Source organism: Phyllobates terribilis, unplaced genomic scaffold, assembly GCF_046119375.1.
Source record: "Phyllobates terribilis strain yellow unplaced genomic scaffold, ASM4611937v1 Scaffold_2__4_contigs__length_985480577, whole genome shotgun sequence".
Lineage (NCBI taxonomy): Eukaryota > Metazoa > Chordata > Amphibia > Anura > Dendrobatidae > Phyllobates > Phyllobates terribilis.
The window spans coordinates 969,321,141-969,340,867 of NW_027362762.1; the positions used below are offsets into that span (position 1 = coordinate 969,321,141).

Sequence of the window (19,727 nt, forward strand, 5' to 3'; positions counted from 1 at the left end):
AAAAAGTAGGTAGGAGTATTTAAAACAAGAAAATGATAAGGGTGCCCATACTTATGCACCTGTCAAATTTTGTTTGAATGCAGATTGCACATTTTCTGTTAGTACAATAAACCTCATTTCAAGGCAGAAACATTACTGTGTCCAACAGTTATTACATAGATCAAACTGAAATAGCTGTTGCAAAAACACAAATTTTTATAAAACAATAAGCTTAAGATTAATAGGGGTGCCCAAACTTTTTCATATAACTGTATATTGCTTAGTATATATTGCTCCGTGCATACTCATTACATACGGGGGTCCCGCACTCACGGCTTTCCCCACGTCTGCTGTACACGCTCCATCCGGCTGCAGCACATGTTGCTCAGTATATATTGCTCAGTATACTGTATATTGCTCCGTGCATACTCATTACATACGGGGGTCCCGCTCTCACGGCTTTCCCCACGTCTGCTCTACATGCTCCATCCGGCTGCAGCACGTGTTGCTCAGTATATATTGCTCAGTATATATTGCTCCGTGCATACTCATTACATACGGGGGTCCCGCACTCACGGCTTTCCCCACGTCTGCTGTACACGCACTATTCGGCTGCAGCACATGTTGCTCAGTATATATTGCTCAGTATACTGTATATTGCTCCGTGCATACTCATTACATACGGGGGTCTCGCTCTCACGGCTTTCCCCACGTCTGCTGTACACGCACTATTCGGCTGCAGCACATGTTGCTCAGTATATATTGCTCAGTATACTGTATATTGCTCCGTGCATACTCATTACATACGGGGGTCCCGCTCTCATGGCTTTCCCCACGTCTGCTGTACACGCTCCATCCGGCTGCAGCACGTGTTGCTCAGTATATATTGCTCAGTATACTGTATATTGCTCCGTGCATACTCATTACATACGGGGGTCCCGCTCTCACTGCTTTCCCCACGTCTGCTCTACACCCTCCATCCGGCTGCAGCACATGTTGCTCAGTATATATTGCTCAGTATACTGTATATTGCTCCGTGCATACTCATTACATACGGGGGTCCCGCTCTCATGGCTTTCCCCACGTCTGCTCTACACGCTCCATCCGGCTGCAGCACGTGTTGCTCAGTATATATTGCTCAGTATATATTGCTCAGTATATATTGCTCCGTGCATACTCATTACATACGGGGGTCCCGCTCTCACGGCTTTCCCCACGTCTGCTGTACACGCACTATTCGGCTGCAGCACGTGTTGCAGACTACAGACAATAACCTGATGTAATATAAATCCGGCTCCCTCCAGCACATGAGAGGGGCGGCAGGTTCTGCTTCCAGCTCGGAGCCGCATTTGGGGCGATGTTTCCTGACACTGCGGCGTTAATGAGGCTCCTTCTGATTTTTGGGGGGCCCGGGGTGTGACTGACGGCTTCACTCTCCCTCCACACAGCGCTGTCTGCTCTGCAGTCTTTGTGCTTTCGGCATGTAACATGCACAGGGTTATTATCATCTAATAGCTGGAGCCAGGAGCAGGGTGGTCTGCTGCGGGGACGAGACCACACCTGACACCACCTTTGTAGGCACTAGGAGATGAGACCTCCTGAACCTGATTAGAATAAACTGTGTTTAATCCGGATCAGCCGGGGATCCGGGGTCTGTACTGCTCCGTGCCGCGGCCCCTGCCTGGATCATCGCAGAAGAATCATCAGAAAATGTATCCAACATGTGCAGCCGCGAAGTCGCCATCATCCCGCAGATTACAGAGTGCCCCCTGCAGGGGAGGATACATATACACTCACATACCGGCCACTGTACGGACTCCTTATACAAAGCCGCATGTTCTACAACTGTCTGCTACACTTCACGGTTACAACTTTTATCATTCTCAAGATCTCTGCTGGATGTCACTGACAAGTGTGTGTCCATACAGAGGGTGAAAAGCAGAGGAGGCCCAGAACAGCTGAGGGTTTGTTACACTTGTGTCCAGTGTGGACAGTGGAAGCACATCTATGTCCTGCCCTGATTGTTACATTGTATCACTGCAGCTGTAACATGTAATGTATGTACACAGTGACTGCACCAGCAGAATAGTGAGTGCAGCTCTGGAGTATAATACAGGATGTAACTCAGGATCAGTAATGTAATGTATGTACACAGTGACTGCACCTGCAGAATAGTGAGTGCAGCTCTGGAGTATAATACAGGATGTAACTCAGGATCAGTAATGTAATATATGTACACAGTGACTGCACCAGCAGAATAGTGAGCGCAGCTCTGGAGTATAATACAGGAGGTAACTCAGGATCAGTAATGTAATGTATGTACACAGTGACTGCACCAGCAGAATAGTGAGCGCAGCTCTGGAGTATAATACAGGAGGTAACTCAGGATCAGTAATGTAATGTATGTACACAGTGACTCCACCAGCAGAATAGTGAGTGCAGCTCTGGAGTATAATACAGGATGTAACTCAGGAACAGTAATGTAATGTATGTACACAGTGACTGCACCAGGAGAATAGTGAGTGCAGCTCTGGAGTATAATACAGGATGTAACTCAGGATCAGTAATGTAATGTATGTGCACAGTGACTGCACCAGCAGAATAGTGAGTGCAGCTCTGGAGTATAATACAGGAGGTAACTCAGGATCAGTAATGTAATGTATGTACACAGTGACTGCACCAGTAGAATAGTGAGTGCAGCTCTGGAGTATAATACAGGATGTAACTCAGGATCAGTAATGTATGTACACAGTGACTGCACCAGCAGAATAGTGAGTGCAGCTCTGGAGTATAATACAGGAGGTAACTCAGGATCAGTAATGTAATGTATGTACACAGTGACTGCACCAGCAGAATAGTGAGTGCAGCTCTGGAGTATAATACAGGATGTAACTCAGGATCAGTAATGTAATGTATGTACACAGTGACTACACCAGCAGAATAGTGAGTGCAGCTCTGGAGTATAATACAGGAGGTAACTCAGGATCAGTAATGTAATGTATGTACACAGTGACTGCACCAGCAGAATAGTGAGTGCAGCTCTGGAGTATAATACAGGAGGTAACTCAGGATCAGTAATGTAATGTCTGTACACAGTGACTGCACCAGCAGAATAGTGAGTGCAGCTCTGGAGTATAATACAGGAGGTAACTCAGGATCAGTAATGTAATGTATGTACACAGTGACTGCACCAGCAGAATAGTGAGTGCAGCTCTGGAGTATAATACAGGAGGTAACTCCAGATCAGTGCAATCAGTATTTTTCTTTTTCAGGGGCCTGGTGCAGTCATGAGCTTCCTGCAGCTCTGTATTTAAGTACCAATCTACACATACACAAGCTCTGCCGATGGTATGAAGCACAGACTTTCAGGAGATGAAATAGTTGTATGTGATATAAGATCCTGGAGGAGACAATGAATCCTATGAGATGACACAGAAGTGGGTGTTGGTGATGGCAGTGGGGCGGCACACGGTGCTCATGCAGTCGTCGTACGTCATGCAGGATGTGCACGCTCCGTGCATCCCTTACCTGTGGGGAACTGCTTGCTCTTGCGGGGGGAGCGCGGCTGCCTCTGGTACGGGTCGCTGGCTCCGTATAGGTACACAGTCCCCATGCTGAGCAGGATAGTTTTCTGAATGTAATCTACCACCGCCAGGCCGTTACTGTTTCCAAAGGCAACTCTGAAAGAGAGCAGACGTTACAGGTCACCATCCAGGGGCGACATGCAGCATCAGTACCTGCGACATGTCACCATCCCTCATAAATAGTGGGGGCAACAAAGGGGCCCTCATAAAAAGTGGGGGCAACTAAGGGGGTCCTCATAAATAGTGGGGGCAACTAAATAGTGGTGGCAACTAAGGGGGCCCTCAAATAGAGGTGGGAACTAAGGGGGTCCTCATAAATAGTGGGGGCAACTAAGGGGGTCCTCATAAATAGTGGTGGCAACTAAGGGGGCCCTCATAAATAGTGGGGGCAACTAAGCGGGCCCCCAAATAGAGGGGGGAACTAAGGGGGTCCTCATAAATAGTGGGGGCAACTAAAGGGGCCCTCATAAATAGTGGGGGTAACTAAGGGGGCCCTCATAAATAGTGGGGGTAACTAAGGGGGCCCTCATAAATAGTGGTGGCAACTAAGGGGGCCCTCATAAATAGTGGTGGCAACTAAGGGGGCCCTCATAAATAGTGGGGGCAACTAGGGGTGCCCTCATAAATAGTGGGGGCTACTAAGGGGGCTCTCATAAATAGTGGGCGCAACTAAGGATGCACTCATAAATATTGGGGGCAACCAAGGGGGCCCTCATAAATAGTGGGGACTACTAAGGGGGCCCTCAAATAGTGGTGGCAACTAAGGGGGCCCTCATAAATAGTGGGGACAACTAAGGGGGCCCTCATAAATAGTGGAGGCTACTAAGGGGAGGCCATCATACATAGTGATGCTACTAACGGGGCCATCATAAAGTGTGGGGACTTCTAAGGGGGCCATGATACAGAGTGGGGGCTAATGAGGGGGCCATCATACAGCCAGACCGAGCCCAGCCATCATTTGTCTGTACTCACAGGCCATAGGCAGAGCTGACGGCCAGGCTGGTGATCTGCTGCGGAGGTTCTCCATCCGTCCACACTAGCTGGACCACGAGATCTGTCTGGTATCCGGGCGGCATCCGCACGGGTCGACTCTTCACACTGGGGGGAGAACACATCATCAGGGTCCTCTCTGACTAGGATCCTTTACTGTAGGCACTATAGGAAGTATAAGAAGTTAAAGGGTCCTCTAATGCTTCCAATGTTGGGTCAGCATGTCAGGAGTGAGCTCAGGAGCTGCGCTCCTCGGCCGTTATCATTCTGTGACTGGAGCTCGCTGCGATCACTGCTGTCAATCTCATATAAACAGATTGATTGCCGGTGTGAACACGCACTGGGGGGGCACGGCCTCCCGTCACCCTTCCCGGGGTGCCGATGAGATTTCCATAGCAGTCCGGTGCCTGCAGATCCAACTCCCCAATAAAGACTTAAAATAAAGTAAAACAATTCAAAAAAGGTTTTAAAATATATATAAAAAATAAGCATATTTTGTGTCTGTGCCCGACAGAGAAAACAAATCCAAGTCACTGCGCCTGTGCAAAAAACAGTGATCACACCGCACTTGACAAACCCTGCGCCCGACACACTGTGACAAACCCTGCACCTGTGCAAAAAACAGCGATCACACCGCACTTGACACACTGACAAATCCTGCGCCTGACACATTGTGACAAACCCTGCGCCTGACACACTGTGACAAACCCTGCGCCTGACACACTGTGACAAACCATGCGCCTGTGCAAAAAACAGCGATCACACCGCACTTGACACACTGACAAATCCTGCGCCTGACACATTGTGACAAAAACTGCGCCTGACACACTGTGACAAACCCTGCGCCTGACACACTGTGACAAACCATGCGCCTGACACACTGTGACAAACCCTGCGCCTGACACACTGTGACAAACCCTGCGCCTGACACAATGTGACAAACCCTGCGCCTCACACACTGTGACAAACCTGCCCGACACACTGTGACAAACCCTGCGCCTCACACAATGTGACAAACCCTGCGCCTGACACACTGTGACAAATCCTGCGCCTGACACACTGTGACAAACCCTGCGCCTGACACACTGTGACAAACCCTGCGCCTCACACACTGTGACAAACCCTGCGCCTGACACACTGTGACAAACCCTGCGCCTCACACACTGTGACAAACCTGCCCGACACACTGTGACAAACCCTGCGCCTCACACAATGTGACAAACCCTGCGCCTGACACACTGTGACAAATCCTGCGCCTGACACACTGTGACAAACCCTGCGCCTGACACACTGTGACAAACCCTGCGCCTGACACACTGTGACAAACCCTGCGCCTGACACACTGTGACAAACCCTGCGCCTCACACACTGTGACAAACCTGCCCGACACACTGTGACAAACCCTGCGCCTCACACAATGTGACAAACCCTGCGCCTGACACACTGTGAAAAATCCTGCGCCTGACACACTGTGACAAACCCTGCGCCTGACACACTGTGACAAACCCTGCGCCTGACACACTGTGACAAACCCTGCACCTGACACACTGTGACAAACCTGCCCGACACACTGTGACAAACCTGCCCGACACACTGTGACAAACCCTGCGCCTGACACACTGTGACAAATCCTGCGCCTCACACACTGTGACAAACCCTGCGCCTGACACACTGTGACAAACCCTGCGCCTGACACACTGTGGCAAACCCTGCGCCTCACACACTGTGACAAATCCTGCGCCTGACACACTGTGACAAACCCTGCACTTCACACACTGTGACAAACCCTGCGCCTGACACATTGTGACAAACCCTGCGCCTGACACATTGTGACAAACCCTGCGCCTGACACACTGTGACAAACCCTGCGCCTGACACACTGTGACAAACCTGCCCGACACACTGTGACAAACCCTGCGCCTGACACACTGTGACAAACCCTGCGCCTGACACACTGTGACAAACATGCCCGACACACTGTGACAAATCCTGCGCCTGACACACTGTGACAAACCCTGCGCCTGACACACTGTGACAAACCCTGCGCCTGACACACTGTGACAAACCCTGCGCCTGACACACTGTGACAAACCCTGCGCCTGACACACTGTGACAAACCCTGCGCCTGACACACCGTGACAAACCCTGCGCCTGACACACTGTGACAAACCCTGCACCTGACACACTGACAAACCCTGCGCCTATATGAGCAGGACTAAGCCCCCATCTGCAGGTGCAGTGTCGCTGGCCAGCTCCTCGTGGGGTCACCCGCAGGGTACACGGTGTAGTCGGCCGGGGTCACCCGCAGGGTACACGGTGTCGTCGGCCGGGGTCACCCGCAGGGTACACGGTGTCGTCGGCCGGGGTCACACGCAGGGTACACGGTGTCGTCGGCCGGGGTCACCCGCAGGGTACACGGTGTCGTCGGCCGGGGTCACCCGCAGGGTACACGGTGTCGTCGGCCGGGGTCACACGCAGGGTACACGGTGTCGTCGGCCGGGGTCACCCGCAGGGTACACGGTGTCGTCGGCCGGGGTCACCCGCAGGGTACACGGTGTCATCGGCCGGGGTCACCCGCAGGGTACAGGGTGTCGTCGGCCGGGGTCACACGCAGGGTACACGGTGTCGTCGGCCGGGGTCACACGCAGGGTACACGGTGTCGTCGGCCGGGGTCACACGCAGGGTACACGGTGTCGTCGGCCGGGGTCACACGCAGGGTACACGGTATCGTCGGCCGGGGTCACACGCAGGGTACACGGTGTCGTCGGCCGGGGTCACACGCAGGGTACACGGTGTCGTCGGCCGGGGTCACACGCAGGGTACACGGTATCGTCGGCCGGGGTCACACGCAGGGTACACGGTATCGTCGGCCGGGGTCACACGCAGGGTACACGGTATCGTCGGCCGGGGTCACACGCAGGGTACACGGTGTAGTCGGCCGGGGTCACACGCAGGGTACACGGTGTCGTCGGCCGGGGTCACCCGCAGGGTACACGGTGTCGTCGGCCGGGGTCACACGCAGGGTACACGGTGTCGTCGGCCGGGGTCACCCGCAGGGTACACGGTGTCGTCGGCCGGGGTCACACGCAGGGTACACTGTGTCGTCGGCTGGGGTCACACGCAGGGTACACGGTGTCGTCGGCTGGGGTCACACGCAGGGTACACGGTGTCGTCGGCCGGGGTCACACGCAGGGTACATGGTGTAGTCGACCGGGGTCACACGCAGGGTACACGGTGTCGTTGGCCGGGGTCACATGCAGGGTACACGGTGTCGTCGGCCGGGGTCACACGCAGGGTACACGGTGTAGTCGGCCGGGGTCACACGCAGGGTACACGGTGTAGTCGGCCGGGGTCACAGGAAGGGTACACGGTGTCGTCGGCCGGGGTCACACGCAGGGTACAAGGTGTCGTCGGCCGGGGTCACACGCAGGGTACACGGTGTCGTCGGCCGGGGTCACACGCAGGGTACACGGTGTCGTTGGCCGGGGTCACACGCAGGGTACACGGGGTCGTCGGCCGGGGTCACACGCAGGGTACACGGTGTCGTCGGCTGGGATCACACGCAGGGTACACGGTGTCGTCGGCCGGGGTCACACGCAGGGTACACGGTGTCGTCGGCCGGGGTCACACGCAGGGTACACGGTATCGTCGGCCGGGGTCACACGCAGGGTACACGGTGTCGTCGGCCGGGGTCACCCGCAGGGTACACGGTGTCGTCGGCCGGGGTCACACGCAGGGTACACGGTATCGTCGGCCGGGGTCACACGCAGGGTACACGGTATCGTCGGCCGGGGTCACACGCAGGGTACACGGTATCGTCGGCCGGGGTCACACGCAGGGTACACGGTGTCGTCGGCCGGGGTCACACGCAGGGTACACGGTGTCGTCGGCCGGGGTCACACGCAGGGTACACGGTGTCGTCGGCCGGGGTCACACGCAGGGTACACGGTGTCGTCGGCCGGGGTCACACGCAGGGTACACGGTGTCGTCGGCCGGGGTCACACGCAGGGTACACGGTGTCGTCGGCCGGGGTCACACGCAGGGTACACGGTATCGTCGGCCGGGGTCACACGCAGGGTACACGGTATCGTCGGCCGGGGTCACACGCAGGGTACACGGTATCGTCGGCCGGGGTCACACGCAGGGTACACGGTATCGTCGGCCGGGGTCACACGCAGGGTACACGGTGTAGTCGGCCGGGGTCACACGCAGGGTATACGGTGTCGTCGGCCGGGGTCACCCGCAGGGTACACGGTGTCGTCAGCCGGGGTCACACGCAGGGTACACGGTGTCGTCGGCCGGGGTCACCCGCAGGGTACACGGTGTCGTCGGCCGGGGTCACACGCAGGGTACACTGTGTCGTCGGCTGGGGTCACACGCAGGGTACACGGTGTCGTCGGCTGGGGTCACACGCAGGGTAAACGGTGTCGTCGGCCGGGGTCACACGCAGGGTACATGGTGTAGTCGACCGGGGTCACACGCAGGGTACACGGTGTCGTTGGCCGGGGTCACATGCAGGGTACACGGTGTCGTCGGCCGGGGTCACACGCAGGGTACACGGTGTAGTCGGCCGGGGTCACACGCAGGGTACACGGTGTAGTCGGCCGGGGTCACAGGAAGGGTACACGGTGTCGTCGGCCGGGGTCACACGCAGGGTACAAGGTGTCGTCGGCCGGGGTCACACGCAGGGTACACGGTGTCGTCGGCCGGGGTCACACGCAGGGTACACGGTGTCGTTGGCCGGGGTCACACGCAGGGTACACGGGGTCGTCGGCCGGGGTCACACGCAGGGTACACGGTGTCACACGGTGTCGTCGGCCGGGGTCACACGCAGGGTACACGGTATCGTCGGCCGGGGTCACACGCAGGGTACACGGTATCGTCGGCCGGGGTCACACGCAGGGTACACGGTATCGTCGGCCGGGATCACACGCAGGGTACACGGTATCGTCGGCCGGGGTCACACGCAGGGTACACGGTGTCGTCGGCCGGGGTCACACGCAGGGTACACGGTATCGTCGGCCGGGGTCACACGCAGGGTACACGGTGTCGTCGGCCGGGGTCACACGCAGGGTACACGGTGTCGTCGGCCGGGGTCACACGCAGGGTACACGGTATCGTCGGCCGGGGTCACACGCAGGGTACACGGTATCGTCGGCCGGGGTCACACGCAGGGTACACGGTATCGTCGGCCGGGGCCACACGCAGGGTACACGGTGTCGTCGGCCGGGGTCACACGCAGGGTACACGGTGTCGTCGGCCGGGGTCACAAGCAGGGTACACGGTGTCGTCGGCCGGGGTCACCCGCAGGGTACACGGTGTCGTCGGCCGGGGTCACACGCAGGGTACACGGTGTCGTCGGCCGGGGTCACCCGCAGGGTACACGGTGTCGTCGGCCGGGGTCACACGCAGGGTACTCGGTGTCGTCGGCTGGGGTCACCCGCAGGGTACACGGTGTCGTCGGCTGGGGTCACACGCAGGGTACACGGTGTCGTCGGCCGGGGTCACACGCAGGGTACATGGTGTAGTCGACTGGGGTCACACGCAGGGTACACGGTGTCGTTGGCCGGGGTCACATGCAGGGTACACGGTGTCGTCGGCCGGGGTCACACGCAGGGTACACGGTGTAGTCGGCCGGGGTCACACGCAGGGTACACGGTGTAGTCGGCCGGGGTCACATGAAGGGTACACGGTGTCGTCGGCCGGGGTCACACGCAGGGTACAAGGTGTCGTCGGCCGGGGTCACACGCAGGGTACACGGTGTCGTCGGCCGGGGTCACACGCAGGGTACACGGTGTCGTTGGCCGGGGTCACACGCAGGGTACACGGTATCGTCGGCCGGGGTCACACGCAGGGTACACGGTGTCGTCGGCCGGGGTCACACGCAGGGTACACGGTGTCGTCGGCCGGGGTCACACGCAGGGTACACGGTGTCGTCGGCCGGGGTCACACGCAGGGTACACGGTGTCGTCGGCCGGGGTCACACGCAGGGTTCACGGTGTCGTCGGCCGGTGTCGCTAGCTGATCAGTAACTTCCTGGAATAATCGGTGAATAAACATTTTTCGACAGAAAATCAACAGAAATAAAATCCTCTTCTAACCTAAAATTCCCGGTGATGATTTGTTGTTCCAACAAAGTGAGGAAAGCGGCTAATTACAGCGTCTGTGCACACAGCGCTGGATAATGCTGTAATTGCTCTTAATTTGCAGCTTTGACGGCTCGCTCGCTGCCTGCGCTTATTAGGCCACTCTGTGCCGCCTCGTACTCGCTCGCTGCCTGCGCTTATTAGGCCACTCTGTGCTGCCTCGTGCTCGCTCGCTGCCTGCGCTTATTAGACCACTCTGTGCCGCCTTGTGCTCGCTCGCTGCCTGCTCTTATTAGGACACTCTGTGGCGCCTCGTACTCGCTCGCTGCCTAAGCTTATTAGACCACTCTGTGCTGCCTCGTGCTCGCTCGCTGCCTGCGCTTATTAGACCACTCTGTGCCGCCTTGTGCTCGCTCGCTGCCTGCTCTTATTAGGCCACTCTGTGCTGCCTCGTGCTCGCTCGCTGCCTGCGCTTATTAGACCACTCTGTGCCGCCTTGTGCTCGCTCGCTGCCTGCTCTTATTAGGCCACTCTGTGCTGCCTCGTGCTCGCTCGCTGCCTGCTCTTATTAGGCCACTCTGTGCCGCCTCGTGCTCGCTCGCTGCCTGCTCTTATTAGGACACTCTGTGGCGCCTCGTACTCGCTCGCTGCCTGCGCTTATTAGGCCACTCTGTGCCGCCTCGTGCTCGCTCGCTGCCTGCGCTTATTAGACCACTCTGTGCCGCCTTGTGCTCGCTCGCTGCCTGCTCTTATTAGGCCACTCTGTGCCGCCTCGTACTTGCTCGCTGCCTGCGCTTATTAGACCACTCTGTGCTGCCTCGTACTCGCTCGCTGCCTGCGCTTATTAGGCCACTCTGTGCTGCCTCGTGCTCGCTTCCTGCCTGCGCTTATTAGACCACTCTGTGCCGCCTTGTGCTCGCTCGCTGCCTGCTCTTATTAGGCCACTCTGTGCCGCCTCGTGCTCGCTCGCTGCCTGCGCTTATTAGACCACTCTGTGCCGCCTTGTGCTCGTTCGCTGCCTGCTCTTATTAGGCCACTCTGTGCTGCCTCGTGCTCGCTCGCTGCCTGCGCTTATTAGGCCACTCTGTGCCGCCTCGTGTTCGCTCGCTGCCTGCGCTTATTAGGCCACTCTGTGCCGCCTTGTACTCGCTCGCTGCCTGCGCTTATTAGGCCACTCTGTGCTGCCTCGTGCTCGCTCGCTGCCTGCGCTTATTAGACCACTCTGTGCCGCCTTGTGCTCGCTCGCTGCCTGCTCTTATTAGGCCACTCTGTGCCGCCTCGTACTCGCTCGCTGCCTGCGCTTATTAGACCACTCTGTGCTGCCTCGTACTCGCTCGCTGCCTGCTCTTATTAGGCCACTCTGTGCTGCCTCGTGCTCGCTCGCTGCCTGCGCTTATTAGACCACTCTGTGCCGCCTTGTGCTCGCTCGCTGCCTGCTCTTATTAGGCCACTCTGTGCCGCCTCGTGCTCGCTCGCTGCCTGCGCTTATTAGACCACTCTGTGCCGCCTTGTGCTCGCTCGCTGCCTGCTCTTATTAGGCCACTCTGTGCTGCCTCGTGCTCGCTCGCTGCCTGCGCTTATTAGACCACTCTGAGCCGCCTTGTGCTCGCTCGCTGCCTGCTCTTATTAGGCCACTCTGTGCCGCCTTGTGCTCGCTCGCTGCCTGCTCTTATTAGGCCACTCTGTGCCGCCTCGTACTCGCTCGCTGCCTGCGCTTATTAGACCACTCTGTGCTGCCTCGTACTCGCTCGCTGCCTGCGCTTATTAGGCCATTCCGTGCTGCCTCGTGCTCGCTCGCTGCCTGCGCTTATTAGACCACTCTGTGCCGCCTTGTGCTCGCTCGCTGCCTGCTCTTATTAGGCCACTCTGTGCCGCCTCGTGCTCGCTCGCTGCCTGCGCTTATTAGACCACTCTGTGCCGCCTTGTGCTCGCTCGCTGCCTGCTCTTATTAGGCCACTCTGTGCTGCCTCGTGCTCGCTCGCTGCCTGCGCTTATTAGGCCACTCTGTGCCGCCTCGTGTTCGCTCGCTGCCTGCGCTTATTAGGCCACTCTGTGCCGCCTCGTACTCGCTCGCTGCCTGCGCTTATTAGGCCACTCTGTGCTGCCTCGTGCTCGCTCGCTGCCTGCGCTTATTAGACCACTCTGTGCCGCCTTGTGCTCGCTCGCTGCCTGCTCTTATTAGGCTACTCTGTGCCGCCTCGTGCTCGCTCGCTGCCTGCGCTTATTAGACCACTCTGTGCCGCCTTGTGCTCGCTCGCTGCCTGCTCTTATTAGGCCACTCTGTGCTGCCTCGTGCTCGCTCGCTGCCTGCGCTTATTAGACCACTCTGTGCCGCCTTGTGCTCGCTCGCTGCCTGCTCTTGTTAAGCCACTCTGTGCTGCCTCGTACTCGCTCGCTACCTGCGCTTATTAGGCCACTCTGTGCCGCCTCGTGTTCGCTCGCTGCCTGCGCTTATTAGGCCACTCTGTGCCGCCTCGTACTCGCTCGCTTCCTGCGCTTATTAGGCCACTCTGTGCTGCCTAGTGCTCGCTCGCTGCCTGCTCTTATTAGGCCACTCTGTGCCGCCTCGTGCTCGCTCGCTGCCTGCTCTTATTAGGCCACTCTGTGCAGCCTCGTACTCGCTCGCTGCCTGCGCTTATTAGGCCACTCTGTGATGCCTCGTACTCGCTCGCTACCTGCGCTTATTAGGCCACTCTGTGCCGCCTCGTGTTCGCTCGCTGCCTGCGCTTATTAGGCCACTCTGTGCCGCCTCGTACTCGCTCGCTGCCTGCGCTTATTAGGCCACTCTGTGCTGCCTCGTACTCGCTCGCTGCCTGCTCTTATTAGGCCACTCTGTGCCTTCTCGTGCTCGCTCGCTGCCTGCGCTTATTAGGCCACTCTGTGCCGCCTTGTGCTCGCTCGCTACCTGCGCTTATTAGGCCACTCTGTGCCGCCTCGTACTCGCTCGCTACCTGCGCTTATTAGGCCACTCTGTGCCGCCTTGTACTCGCTCGCTATCTGCGCTTATTAGGCCACTCTGTGATGCCTCGTACTCGCTCGCTACCTGCGCTTATTAGGCCACTCTGTGCCGCCTCGTACTCGCTCGCTACCTGCGCTTATTAGGCCACTCTGTGCCGCCTCGTACTCGCCTGCTGCCTGCGCTTATTAGGCCACTCTGTGATGCCTCGTACTCGCTCGCTACCTGCGCTTATTAGGCCACTCTGTGCCACCTCGTGCTCACTCGCTGCCTGCGCTTATTAGGCCACTCTGTGCCGCCTCGTGCTCGCTCGCTGCCTGCGCTTATTAGGCCACTCTGTGCCGCCTCGTGCTCGCTCGCTGCCTGCGCTTATTAGGCCACTCGGTGCCGCCTTGTGCTCGCTCGCTACCTGCGCTTATTAGGCCACTCTGTGCCGCTTCGTACTCGCTCGCTACCTGCGCTTATTAAGCCACTCTGTGATGCCTCGTGCTCACTCGCTGCCTGCGCTTATTAGGCCACTCTGTGCCGCCTCGTACTCGCTCGCTACCTGCGCTTATTAGGCCACTCTGTGCCGCCTCGTGCTCGCTCGCTGCCTGCGCTTATTAGGCCACTCTGTGCTGCCTCGTGCTCGCTCGCTGCCTGCGCTTATTAGACCACTCTGTGCTGCCTCGTACTCGCTCGCTGCCTGCGCTTATTAGGCCACTCTGTGCTGCCTCGTGCTCGCTCGCTGCCTGCGCTTATTAGGCCACTCTGTGCCGCCTCGTACTCGCTCGCTGACTGCGCTTATTAGGCCACTCTGTGCCGCCTCGTACTCGCTCGCTGCCTGCGCTTATTAGGTTGCTCTGTGCCGCCTCGTACTCGCTCGCTGACTGTGCTTATTAGGCAACTCTGTGCCGCCTCGTGCTCGCTCGCTGCCTGCGCTTATTAGGCCACTCTGTGCCGCCTCGTGCTCGCTCGCTGCCTGCGCTTATTAGGCCACTGTGCCGCCTCGTACTCGCTCGCTGCCTGCGCTTATTAGGCCACTCGGTGCCGCCTCGTACTCGCTCGCTGCTTGCGCGTATTAGACCACTCTGTGCCGCCTCGTGCTCGCTCGCTGCCTGCGCTTATTAGGACACTCTGTGCCGCCTCGTGCTCGCTCGCTGCCTGCGCTTATTAGGCCACTCTGTGCCGTCTTGTACTCGCTCGCTGCCTGCGCTTATTAGGCCACTCTGTGCCGCCTTGTGCTCGCTCGCTGCCTGCGCTTATTAGGCCACTCTGTGCCGTCTCGTGCTCGCTCTCTGCCTGCGCTTATTAGGCTACTCTGTGCCGCCTCGTACTCGCTCGCTGCCTGCGCTTATTAGGCCATTCTGTGCCGCCTCGTACTCGCTCGCTGCTTGCGCTTATTAGGCCACTCTGTGCCGCCTCGTGCTCGCTCACTACCTGCGCTTATTAGGACACTCTGTGCCGCCTCGTGCTCGCTCGCTGCCTGCGCTTATTAGGCCACTCTGTGCCGTCTTGTACTCGCTCGCAAACCTGCGCTTATTAGGCCACTCTGTGCCGTCTTGTAGTCGCTCGCTGCCTGCGCTTATTAGCCACTCTGTGCCGTCTCGTGCTCGCTCGCTGCCTGCGCTTTTTAGGCCACTCTGTGCCGTCTTGTACTCGCTTGCTGCCTGCGCTTATTAGCCACTCTGTGCCGTCTCGTGCTCGCTCGCTGCCTGCGCTTTTTAGGCCACTCTGTGCCGCCTCGTACTCGCTTGCTGCCTGTGCTTATTAGGCCACTCTGTGCCGCCTCGTGCTCGCTCGCTGCCTGCTCTTATTAGGCCACTCTGTGCCGCCTCGTGCTCGCTCACTGCCTGCTCTTATTAGGCCACTCTGTGCCGCCTCGTGCTCGCTCGCTGCCTGCGCTTATTAGGCCACTCTGTGCCGCTTCGTGCTTGCTCGCTGACTGCGCTTATTAGGACACTCTGTGCCGCCTCGTGATCGCTCGCTGCCTGCTCTTATTAGGCCACTTTGTGCCGCCTCGTACTCGCTCACTGCCTGCGCTTATTAGGCCACTCTGTGCCGCCTCGTGCTCGCTCACTGTCTGCGCTTATTAGGCCACTCTGTGCCGCCTCGTACTCGCTCACTGCTTGCGCTTATTAGGCCACTCTGTGCCGCCTCGTGCTCACTCGCTGCCTGCGCTTATTAGGCCACTCTGTGCCGCCTCGTGTTCGCCGAGGAGCTCCTCGAGGAGCCTTACATCTACGACCATTTAATGGCTTGCACTATATATTTCAGTATTGCAGTATCTAGTAAAAATAAGGATCTCCCATGTAGCCTAGACCCCTGCTATGAAGGCCCCCAAACACCATGGAACCGGCGGGGCACCCTGTGACTGCCTCGTACAGGGTGCAAATGGGCGCACGTCGGGGTGTGCAGGCCGCTAAGAACCATTGTAATGCCTCTGTTAGTGACTGAAAGCAGCGTCTGAATGGTTAGACTGCAGTGATTGGCTCCGGCCGCTGTGTTAGAGGCACAGCCAGCTCCCACCCCGTATGGAGACGGCTCTATACAAAATATAATTAAAAAGTAGTGCCAGAATCAGTCTTATTACTGGACAGCCCCTCTAATAGATGAAGATTAGAGGACTTCTTATGAAAAGCCTCCCGGGACCCGACAAGGCTCCGTACCTCAGACAGGGTATGCTGTCCTTCAGGGGCCCCTCACTTGTCACGGTGTTGGCGCTACCTGCCGGGTTCCTGCTCTTTGATGACAGAGGCTGACTCGAGGGTTCAGGAAACGGTGGGACGCTGTCCGGGTCGGGGGTCATGATGTCCTCCATCTCGTTCTGCAGCCGAACTTCTAGGGACTTACAGGAAACAAAAGGATGAATCAGATGAGAGTGAAACGCGAGCCAGATCCGCACAAATGACGTATACACAGCTCCTCGTAGGAGGAGCTCACAGTCAGCACGAGGCTCATAAGCCAGCGCCATATCTGCGGGGGTCTCGTCAGCACTTACCGCTATCTCCGTTACCACCTCGTGTTTGCTGAATCTGTAGATGATGACGTACGCCGACACTCCCGCAACACACAAGATTCTACTTTCCGGGCACCAAGACATCATCTGGATGGCAAAGGGGTCGTCTTCCACTATTTCCGCCGTCTGCTTCCCTTCCCCCGGCTTCAGCTTCTCAAAAACCTTGGATGTCTTCAGCTTGTACAGCATCTGGAGGCTGGCTGCAAAAATCACAGGAAACCAGGGTCTGACGCCGGGCGAGGACAGAAAGGGGAGCAGCAATCCTTATAATTGTACATTGTGCCGAGTCTGACATTACTGCATCATACAGGGAGACCGAGGAGCCAGCGCACAGAGATTATCACGCTGGGCCTCAGGTCTCTGCCTTCATGGTACAAGTTCTGCACAAGTAGAATCATCACACTGGTCAAATAAGGACCGGAGAACCAAGCGGCAACCAAGAAGTCACAATACAGGGCAAAATATCAGCCTAATACAGGGGTGTGAGGAACGGACAAGGGTCTCTACACCACGAAAAGCCACGGGGTAGAAACCTCATCTCTAGAGAAAAATCACCCGATCACTGCGCGAGAAGCAGATGATAAGGGAATTAATAGGTCTAAGGATCCAGCCCAATCTTATAATCCTGTTACTCTACCAAAAACCAACGTCTGGAGTAATAACCGAAGTCACACAGAGGACGAACGGGGCCGGAACACAAACTCTAAGACACTTCCAGACCTTTTTGTCCCATCAAAATTTCTCTTTCCCGCCAAGCTACTATCTCCTGCAGACTTCTCTGCCCTCCTCCTCTAGATTCCTCTGTCCTCCTCCTCTTCCAGTCTCCTCTGTCCTCCTCTAGATTCCTCTTTCCTTCTCTTCCAGTCTCCTCTGTCCTCCTCTTCCAGTCTCCTCTGTCCTCCTCTTGCAGTCTCCTCTGTCCTCCTCTTCCAGTTTCCTCTGTCCTCCTCTTCCAGTTTCCTCTGTCCTCCTCTTCCAGTCTCCTCTGTCCTCCTCTTCCAGTCTCCTCTGTCCTCCTCTTCCAGTCTCCTCTGTCCTCCTCTTCCAGTCTTATCTGTCCTCCTCCTCCTCCAGTCTCCTCTGTCCTCCTCCTCAAGTATCCTCTGTCCTCCTCCTCCTCTTCCAGTCTCCTCTGTCCTCCTCTTGCAGTCTCCTCTGTCCTCCTCTTCCAGTCTCCTCTGTCCTCCTCTTCCAGTCTCCTCTGTCCTCCTCCTCAAGTATCCTCTGTCCTCCTCCTCCTCTTCCAGTCTCCTCTGTCCTCCTCCTCAAGTATCCTCTGTCCTCCTCCTCCTCTTCCAGTCTCCTCTGTCCTCCTCTTGCAGTCTCCTCTGTCCTCCTCTTCCAGTCTCCTCTGTCCTCCTCTTCCAGTCTCCTCTGTCCTCCTCCTCCTCCAGTCTCCTCTGTCCTCCTCCTCCTCCAGTCTCCTCTGTCCTCCTCCTCAAGTATCCTCTGTCCTCCTCCTCCTCTTCCAGTCTCCTCTGTCCTCCTCTTGCAGTCTCCTCTGTCCTCCTCTTCCAGTTTCCTCTGTCCTCCTCTTCCAGTCTCCTCTGTCCTCCTCTTCCAGTCTCCTCTGTCCTCCTCTTCCAGTCTTATCTGTCCTCCTCCTCCTCCAGTCTCCTCTGTCCTCCTCCTCAAGTATCCTCTGTCCTCCTCTTTCAGTCTCCTTTGCCCTCCTCCTCCAGTCTCCTCTGTCCTCCTCTTGCAGTCTCCTCTGTCCTTCTCTTGCAGTCTCCTCTGTCCTCCTCTTCCAGTCTCCTCTGTCCTCCTCTTCCAGTCTCCTCTGTCCTCCTCTTCCAGTCTCCTCTGTCCTCCTCTTCCAGTCTCCTCTGTCCTCCTCTTCCAGTCTCTTCTGTCCTCCTCTTCCAGTTTCCTCTGTCCCCCTCCTCCAGTCTCCTCTGTCCTCCTCCTCCAGTCTCCTCTGTCCTCCTCCTCTTCCAGTCTCCTCTGTCCTCTTCCAGTCTCCTCTGTCCTCTTCCAGTCTCCTCTGTCCTCCTCCAGTCTCCTCTGTCCTCCTCTTCCAGTCTCCTCTGTCCTCCTCTTCCAGTCTCCTCTGTCCTCCTCCAGTCTCCTCTGTCCTCCTCCAGTCTCCTCTGTCCTCCTCCAGTCTCCTCTGTCCTCTTCCAGTCTCCTCTGTCCTCTTCCAGTCTCCTCTGTCCTCCTCCAGCCTCCTTTGTCCTCTTCCAGTCTCCTCTGTCCTCTTCCAGTCTCCTCTGTCCTCCTCCAGCCTCCTTTGTCCTCTTCCAGTCTCCTCTGTCCTCTTCCAGTCTCCTCTGTCCTCCTCCAGCCTCCTCTGTCCTCTTCCAGTCTCCTCTGTCCTCTTCCAGTCTCCTCTGTCCTCCTCCTCCAGTCTCCTTTGTCCTCCTCTTCCAGTCTCCTCTGTCCTCCTCTTCCAGTCTCCTCTGTCCTCCTCCTCTTCCAGTCTCCTCTGTCCTCTTCCAGTCTCCTCTGTCCTCCTCCTCTTCCAGTCTCCTCTGTCCTCTTCCAGTCTCCTCTGTCCTCCTCCTCTTCCAGTCTCCTCTGTCCTCTTCCAGTCTCCTCTGTCCTCCTCCAGTCTCCTCTGTCCTCCTCTTCCAGTCTCCTCTGTCCTCCTCTTCCAGTCTCCTCTGTCCTCTTCCAGTCTCCTCTGTCCTCCTCCAGTCTCCTCTGTCCTCTTCCAGTCTCCTCTGTCCTCCTCTTGCAGTCTCCTCTGTCCTCTTCCAGTCTCCTCTGTCCTCTTCCAGTCTCCTCTGTCCTCCTCCAGCCTCCTTTGTCCTCTTCCAGTCTCCTCTGTCCTCCTCTTCCAGTCTCCTCTGTCCTCTTCCAGTCTCCTCTGTCCTCCTCCAGTCTCCTCTGTCCTCTTCCAGTCTCCTCTGTCCTCTTCCAGTCTCCTCTGTCCTCCTCTTGCAGTCTCCTCTGTCCTCTTCCAGTCTCCTCTGTCCTCCTCCAGCCTCCTTTGTCCTCTTCCAGTCTCCTCTGTCCTCTTCCAGTCTCCTCTGTCCTCCTCCAGCCTCCTCTGTCCTCTTCCAGTCTCCTCTGTCCTCCTCCTCTTCCAGTCTCCTCTGTCCTCCTCCTCTTCCAGTCTCCTCTGTCCTCCTCCTCTTCCAGTCTCCTCTGTCCTCTTCCAGTCTCCTCTGTCCTCCTCCTCTTCCAGTCTC

The 19,727-nt window shown here is 57.3% G+C and overlaps 1 protein-coding gene across 9 annotated transcripts in view; it reads right to left on the bottom strand.

Moving 5' to 3' along the window:
* The window catches only part of STXBP5L (syntaxin binding protein 5L), a 604,719-nt gene that overhangs the window by 157,172 nt on the left and 427,820 nt on the right, over positions 1-19,727 (bottom strand). For all 9 annotated transcript variants that reach the window (XM_073668710.1, XM_073668706.1, XM_073668709.1 and 6 more), the window contains exons 15-18: positions 16,576-16,793; positions 16,244-16,422; positions 4,536-4,661; positions 3,508-3,659 (exon numbers count right to left, since the gene is read on the bottom strand). In XM_073668710.1, the coding sequence (XP_073524811.1) occupies positions 3,508-3,659; positions 4,536-4,661; positions 16,244-16,422; positions 16,576-16,793 (675 nt within the window). The remainder of the gene's footprint in view (positions 1-3,507; positions 3,660-4,535; positions 4,662-16,243; positions 16,423-16,575; positions 16,794-19,727) is intronic.